Source organism: Haliotis rubra, unplaced genomic scaffold (assembly GCF_003918875.1).
Source record: "Haliotis rubra isolate DU_JTF1 unplaced genomic scaffold, ASM391887v1 Scf331, whole genome shotgun sequence".
Classification (NCBI taxonomy): domain Eukaryota; kingdom Metazoa; phylum Mollusca; class Gastropoda; order Lepetellida; family Haliotidae; genus Haliotis; species Haliotis rubra.
In genome coordinates this window covers 271,324-279,645 of record NW_025767004.1, presented here as the reverse complement: position 1 = coordinate 279,645, position 8,322 = coordinate 271,324, and the positions used below count along the sequence as shown (strand labels likewise).

Genomic DNA, 8,322 nt, shown 5'->3' with positions numbered 1-8,322 from the left:
TTGAAATGTTTTATTTATTTATTTCTTTTCATATATGATTTTCCACAAGGAATATTTCCTTCAGAGTTTGTATAAATAAAGTAATATTGGGATGCATATTCTTAATACTGCACATGTAAATATATCTTTTTTGCAGCAATGACGATGTGATTTAGTAATCAATTTTGATGTAGAGTACCAAACCAAACCATATGGTTTGATAATAGGAGTGGGTGAGGGCATAAATTGTTAAACCAAATTTGCCGGTTTTTCAAAAAAGGTCGTGTCTCCTAACATTCCCAGTAACATGACAATCACTCCCATTTGCATCATTTCAGGAACAACATAAACTGTTATCAACTTTCATTTTAGGCAATTATCTTTTTGTGTAAATAATACGTTGTTGAAATCTATGTTGAAAATCTGTAACTTTTGTATCTTGCAATCTTTTTCTATATACTGTAAATATATTTACCAATCAAAGTCTGTTTCACGAAATAAATGCTGCCATTTACTAAAAATGTTTGGATGTATATCATAAAAAGTCCTGCATGCAGTACATGCAGGTTATACATGCAGTAAATATCTATAATCTACAAAAGTACCTTTGATAACATATTTTTCTTTTAAACATTCTATTGATAATAATCCAGTTTAAAAAAAATATCCCTACTATTTATAATCACTTTATCTGCCAAGTTCTTCATGTAGTTTGATGAATTTTTGAAATTATGATTAAACCATAATGGTTGGGATAGAAGTTCATTGATGTTCTTTAGGTCAATATAATGTTTTGGTTTTCTTGTGTGAAATAGTTTCCATGCTTTTAGCAAATCACGCCAAAAAGGATTTTCAATCTTGATGTAAGTTTAAGAATTTGCATGATTTATTCTTATCACATCTTTTGAAATACCATCTTAAAGGAGACAATTTCAAAGCGCCTATAAATCTTTTTGAATCAGTCATTCTCAATCCTCCTTCTTCATAGTTAGTTCTCCTCTTTATTCTATCACCGCCATATAGCTGGAATATTGCTGAGTGCAGCGTCAAACTAAACTCACTCACTCACTTTATTTTATCATTCTTGATATTCCAAATAAATTTGTTTTTAAATTTTTCAAGGGAGCAGTTGATTGTTCAGCGAGTAAAATGTATCACCATAATTTACAGATGCGTTTGGAGAGTCTTGGATAGTTTTGGGTCTTGGATAGTTTTGGGTTGTCTTCGATAGAGGTGATTACTAGAGACCCGGGTAGGTTTGCTGAACATTTATGGATAGACAAGTATTAAAACGTTTAAATACCTCAACATTATCACAACTGTAGAAGTCAAGAAGCGCAAACAACAGCAGTATCGACTAAGAAGTATATCCATGTTCAAGGATGATCATAATCAAATTCGATGTTGAAAGGTAAAGATAATTATTTCACTACAGAGAAAACTGCATTAAAGTCCTTTGCATTTTCTTGTTCTAATTCCAGGAAAAGGATCTCCAGAATGAGTACGAAGATTCACTCCTTTCGTGCCTTTTTTCGGGGCTGAGGCTCTTTTTCAATGGACTCGAAATCCAGCAAAATTTCATTGGCTTTATTCCAGTCGTATTGTCTGAAACAAGCACGATTATTGTAAGTACAGTCAATCAATACAGTCAATGTATGGTTTAAGTTTTACGAAAGTCGTTCTTTTTCGAAACAAAAATAATCATGTACATGTCATCACAAGACGATGTGGATTTCAAATGAAACCCAATTGTGTTAACTAAGACCTTAGATTGGATCTTTGTAGGCTCTTTTATGAAATGGAAAGTGACACTCCGTTAAATCTCAAGATTGTATGTTACAGAGGTATTATGTATAGAATGTATCTACCGATGACTGACATATACCGAGCTGTGGAAATAGGGTTCGAGACTCACATTTCCAGTTGGTAGAAAATTACTTTATTGAAAATTATACCATAAAACTTTTTACAGTCTAATCCATGCAGATGTAAACGATTAATACATACTGGCTTCAATACCAGAAGCAGTATCGAGAGTAAATAAGCATTAGGGAACCATTTAGGTTAGGACAATTACAAACCTAGTTTTGGCACGAGCCTCTTCAAACAATATCTTCGCGGCTTTTACTTCCTCCTTGTCATTGTTCTTGTCGGAGTAGTAGACAACTTCCTTGATGCCGGACTGGATGATGATCTTGGCACACTCGTTGCACGGAAACAGGGAAACGTAGATAGTGCAGCCTTCCAAGTCTGCTGAGAACCTGTTTATCACTGCATTCATCTCCGCATGGCAGACTAGCAGAAAGACAAGGGGACCACAAATACAGCTTGGAAGTTCACTTTCGAATTTTTGCCTCTTTAATATTCGCTAAAAAGGGATTATTTGCTACTTGCAACCCTCATCAATAAAAGAAAAAGGAAAAACAACATACACCCATCCCCACCAAACACGCGGACGTCGTCCAGTCTGGGCTGCTAAACTGAGTGACTGATTGTCTGCGGCACTGACGTTTGAACTGCTCTTGCCATGCAATTAAAAGGAGACCAGTTTCAGGCCAAATTTCTGTGTGTTTGAGAACATTATGATCACAAAGATAATTATAAATTCAGTTACGTTTAAATGCAACAATTAACAATTACCGTAATAATATTTAGCTCCAAGCCTGCTGTCGTCCCTCTTGTCCTTACCCCAGGGTAACAATCGATCGCTACAGTTGTTGGGCATCCCATTGTAACCTGTCCCGACGATCCTTTTCTTAGGATTGACAACACAGGCTCCGACCTACAAACAACCCATGATTTCTACATTATCCTCGTATTCATGATGTTATTTCTCCTTACAACTGTTAGGGACACTGCGGGGCAGAGAAGCTCCCCAGCATGTCATAGGATTTGGGTACTCTGACCTGACTCATCCTACATTAGCAGCGAGTGGTTGATTATAAGTTGTATGCTTCTCTCGATGGTAATACGGTCTGATGTACACCTCTTTGTAGGCGAGGGGTGACACTGCTACAAAAATGCGTACACTGCGTGCACTGCATGCGTCATATTATGACGTCATATGATTGCTAGCGATACAGCTTTTCGGCGAAGCGTTGGGCGGTTACCGTGGCAGCGGGTGATATTTTTTCCAGTTGTCACCCTCCAGGGAGGGGAGACACGGAAACATGTTAAAGTGTCATTGACCAATGAAATTAACGTATTTTACATGAAGGTAAGATAATATAAGTTGTATGCTTCTCTCGAGGGTATTACGATCTATTGTACGGATCTTTGTAGCAGTGTTACCCTAGCGGGTAGGCGAGAGATGACACTGCTGCATAGATGCGTACATACACAGTACAACCAGAAATTACTGAGAATTTAAAGATTGTAAATGTTTCTATTTTTTTCACTCATTACTCACGTATTAAATGTGAATATTAGCAGAACATAACTCCAGATTCAAAGACAGGTGAACATTTAGTATTTTGTCAAGTCACCATGGGCAGCAATGCAGACTTCAGTGCGGCGGGGCATACTACTGATCGAAGAAGTTAGAAAGTCGTGGTCCATGCTGTCCCAATATCGGACCACCTCTTCTTTCATTTCAGCAATATTTGTCAGATTTGTCTTATTGACACTTTCCTTCATTAGTCCCCAAACATTTTCTATTGGATTTAGATCAGGGATACATCTTGGCCAATCTAATAATGTCATATTTTGGATCCGAAACCAGGCCTGTGAATGCTTTGAATGATGTTTTGGGTCGTTGTCCTGCTGGAAAATCCAAACATTTCCATAGAACACGTGAGGAGATGGCAGTAAATGTCCCTTGAAAATATCTGTGTACCACTCACTGTTCATATTCCCTCCAAATACATAGAGGGGTGTTGCACAGATGTGCCACCCCACACGTTAAATTTCAGACTGTAATTTGGGCGCTAATACAAAGGTTTTACAGTTTGTTTGGTCCAGAATTTCAGTGCATTAGGAAACAGCCACACAGAACTTTCATCTGAGAAAATCACATTGTCCCAGTTAAAATGTCTATGCTGTAAGCACCAGTTCAACCTTCGCTCCTTTTGTTCAGGTTTCATGATCGGTGATGGAATTCCTCGACTTTTCTGCCAACCCATTGCATGCAGCTCAGTTCTAATTGTCTCCTTACAGACAGCCACAGTTCCTCTATCAATCATATCCAGCCTTAAGTTTTCTAAACTCTTTCGTTTGTTTTTAGAAACAAGAATACCAAGCCGCCTCCTGTCACCGACAGTCAATTTTCTGGGCCTAGCTGCGCCTCCCTGGTGCTCAGTGCCATATCCATTTGCAATATTTTTCAAAACACGATAAACAGTGGACAAAGGGATGCCTGTTCTACTTGAAATCACTTTAGCTGATCTAATGTCCTTGTTATAATACTCTAAAATCAACTTCCCCTTCTCTAAATCATCCATACTGAGGATCGCTGAAAATGTCGTCTGCTAGCAAGTAAACAAAGTGGGATAACTCTTCACAAACTAATGAAAAAGGATTAACGGAGATAGTTGGACAAGGTTGTTTATAGTAGAAATCAAATTAAACATATTCCTAAAATTCTCAATAATGTCTGGTCATACTATATAGTGAGACATATTCTGACAAGCTTAAAACTGCAATAGAATAATGGTTAATTGTGTTTAAGTTGAGTGTGCAAACGATACAATGTATAACATAGTTTAACCATAGTGAACATAGTGAACTCAAAAACATCTAATGGAACGGTTTTCGAACTCCGGACACTGCATGCGTCATATTATGACGTCATATGATTGTTAGCGAAACAAGCTTCTCGGCGGAGCGTTTGGCGGTTACCGTGGCAGCGGGTAATATATTTTCCAGTTGTCAACCTCCAGGGAGAGGTGACACGGAAACTTGTTAAAGCGTCATTGACCAATGAAATTAAAGTATTTTACATGAAGGTAAGATAAAATACTTCTGGTGAGTATATGCTGTATGTGAGCAGAACAATCGTATTGATATAGCGAGATGTGGTCCCCATTTTACCTGCGTCACAGGATCTTTGCTTCTCATTCCAGACAGAAATGCAGTGGCCATGAAGTACTCCTCCCAGTCCAGGCAACCCTCTTCTCTTTTGCCACTATCACCAAACGTTCTGTTTTATGTAAAAAGGTTAACTAATAAAGTATATCTTTCAATGATCTTTCATCAACGTACATTAATAGCTTACAGTTGTATCACAGGGTGGACTATGTTTCGGGTGGGCATACAATGCATAATGTACCACTGCAATGGGGAGTAATTATGCAGGCTGTTTTAAAGAATTTTAGGAATGGTGGAGTAATGGGGAATACAGGAAGGAAACTTGGGTTAGGCATGATGTCATCAAAACGTAAGTATGATGTAGTACACGTGGCTCTAAATAATATGCTGCTGGGGTATACTTGATATAATGCATGGCTACACATGATATACTGCTAGGCTATACATGATATACTACTAGGCTATACATGACATACTGCTGGCCTTTACATGATAATCTACTAGGGTGCACATGATATACTGCTAGATTGTAAATGGTATACTGATGGCCTATGCATGATATACTGCTAGGATGTACATGATATACTGTTGGGCTTTACGTGATATAATGTTAGGATGTACATGATATACTGTTAGTGTATACATGATACACTACTAGGCTGTATATGATATACTGCTAGGTTATACAAGTTATACACTTGGTGTATACATGATACACTACTAGGCTATGCATAATATACTGCCATGCTATAAATGATATACTACCAGGCTATACATGATATACTGCAAGGTTATATATATGATATACTGCTAGGTTATACATTATATACTACTAGGTTATACATGATACACTGCTAGATTATACATGATTTACTGCTAGGATGTACATGATATACTGCTAGAATGTACGTGATATACTGCTAGATTATACATGATATACTTCTAGAATGTACATGGTATACTGATAGCCTATGCATGATAAACTGTTGGGGTTTACGTGATATAATGCTAGGTTGTACATGATTAACTGCTAGTGTATGTATTACATACTACTAAATTATATATGATATACTGCTAGATTATACATGATATACAGTTGGTGTATATATGATACACTACTTGGCTATGCATGATATACTCTCAGCTATACGTGATATACTGCTAGGATGAACATGATATACTGCTAGGATGTACATGATATACTGCTAGTGTATACATTATACACTGCTATGCTATACATGATATACTGCCAGGCTTTACATGATATACTGCTAGGCTATTCATGGTATACTGTCGGGCTTTACATGATATACTGTAGGGTTATACATGATATACATCCAGGATATACATGATATACTGCCAGGATGTACATGATATACTCCTAGGCTTTACATGATTTTACTGCTTGGTTATACATGATATACAGCCGGTATATGCATTATACACCACTAGGCATACTGTCAGGCTAAACGTGATATACTGCTAGGATGTACATGATATGCTGCTAGGATGTACGTGATATACTGCTAGGTTATACATGATATACTGCTAGGCTATACATGATATACTGTCGGGCGTTACATGGTATACTGCCAGGCTATACACGATATACTGCTAGGATGTACATGATGTACTGCTAGGTTACACATGATATACTGCTAGGATGTACATGATACACTGCTAGGATGCACATAATATACTGCCAGGCTATACATGATATACTGCTAGGTTATACATGATATATTGCGAGGTTATGCTTGATATAATGCTAAGTTATACATGATTTACTGCAAGGATGAACATGATATACTGCTAGAATGTACATGATTTATTGCTAGAATGTACATGATATACTGTCAGTGTATACATGATATACTGCTAGAATTTACAAGATATACTGCTAGGTTATACATGGTATACTGCTAGGATGTACAAAATATTCTACTAGGTTATACATGATAAAGTGCTTGGTTATACATGATATACTGCCAGGCTATACTTGATATACCGCTTGAGTAATTACGATGTAATGCTTCCCTAAAGGCTGTATAAATTCAGAATGACAATTTCTTAACCAGGAACTGGCTGCTGGACCTGACAGTCGTCCCGGACTCACCACTGTCCATACCACACTCAAGGGTTACGAGTGAAAAGGTGTAGGGTCTTAACTATTGGTATGGTATTTTACATACGAAATACAATGACATGGTCAGAGTGATGTATCTGGTACTATGAGATAGTCATGTATCTCATACACCACTGTATAAACAGCACTCTCACCTCATGTAACAGATCGAATTGTACCTGTAGGCTCCTGTCTGTTTCCTTGAAGCCATGCCAGTACGTGGTCTGTCAGCAAGTGGAGGCAAACCCAAGGTATGATAACCAACCCAGACTAAGCCTGTTATATACCTTCACTTTCTTTATCTACCAGTTGTGTCAGGCAAGACCTGACATGTTCGGACAATTGAAATACGACTTGTGATGTAACCTGTTGTGTTTTTAACAAACATTTGTTTAGAATATCTGTCTGTCTATGAAAATAGTGATGACAACAGGTCTTCAAGAACAGGTGAGCAACCGTCATAAACAAAATCACTGCAAATGGCGACAATGGATGGTGCATGCTATTTAAATGGATAAACAATTGCAGTCTACATCAAATTGCTTTGTAGTTTCACACCTAGTTGTTTTCCGGACTGGTTCCCGGTCAGCCTTTCAGCTTCAACTTCGGGATCAACACGCAACAATTCAGTTCCGCCCTTTCTAAGAACTGTAAGCAAATAGTGATCTAGTTTCATCTTGTAGCAGAGGCGATTGTGACTATATCACGAGCATATATTTGTTTCAGCAGTACTACAGCTGTACGATGTTGTTTGTACACAAATCGAGTGTGGACCAGACAATCCAGTGATTGTCACCATGGGATACGATGACAGAGCATGCGTTTAAATGAACATGTTTTATGTACAACAAATGACCTGGTCATAGGTAGAGAGTGTTCTCGCCATACAACCATGCACTTGTTCGCAAAATATTAGTCGTTTGATGCCCCCTCTGTTAGTTTATGTTCCCTCTCCCTTCCTTGTCCGCCGGTGGACATGAAACCATTTAATCAACAGTGCAACTTCATGTGGTAGGGTCAAGTCAAGAGAATATATAGAACTTCTTTAAGGGGCGTGTAGAAGCTGGTATGATGATCAAGTGTTCCTTTTCGGAATACATTTCTATCGAGGTGTACGATTTCATGGAATTATAACGAGTGTTCGTTGGGTGATGTAGCTAGGCTGAGTATCCAGTGTCTCCACACAATGCTGG

The 8,322-nt window shown here is 37.9% G+C and overlaps 1 protein-coding gene across 1 annotated transcript; it reads right to left on the bottom strand.

The window, feature by feature from the left end:
- Window positions 1–340: 340 nt before the first annotated feature.
- Window positions 341–7,495, bottom strand: LOC124284235 (deoxycytidylate deaminase-like). The gene is made up of 4 exons (XM_046720303.1): window positions 7,309–7,495; window positions 2,620–2,761; window positions 2,061–2,274; window positions 341–1,584 (listed from the first exon to the last, which is right to left on the bottom strand). Exons 2-4 carry the CDS (start codon window positions 2,702–2,704, stop codon window positions 1,491–1,493), a joined length of 393 nt encoding a protein of 130 aa, XP_046576259.1. The 5' UTR covers window positions 2,705–2,761; window positions 7,309–7,495; the 3' UTR covers window positions 341–1,490.
- Between the last annotated feature and the right edge of the window lie 827 nt (window positions 7,496–8,322).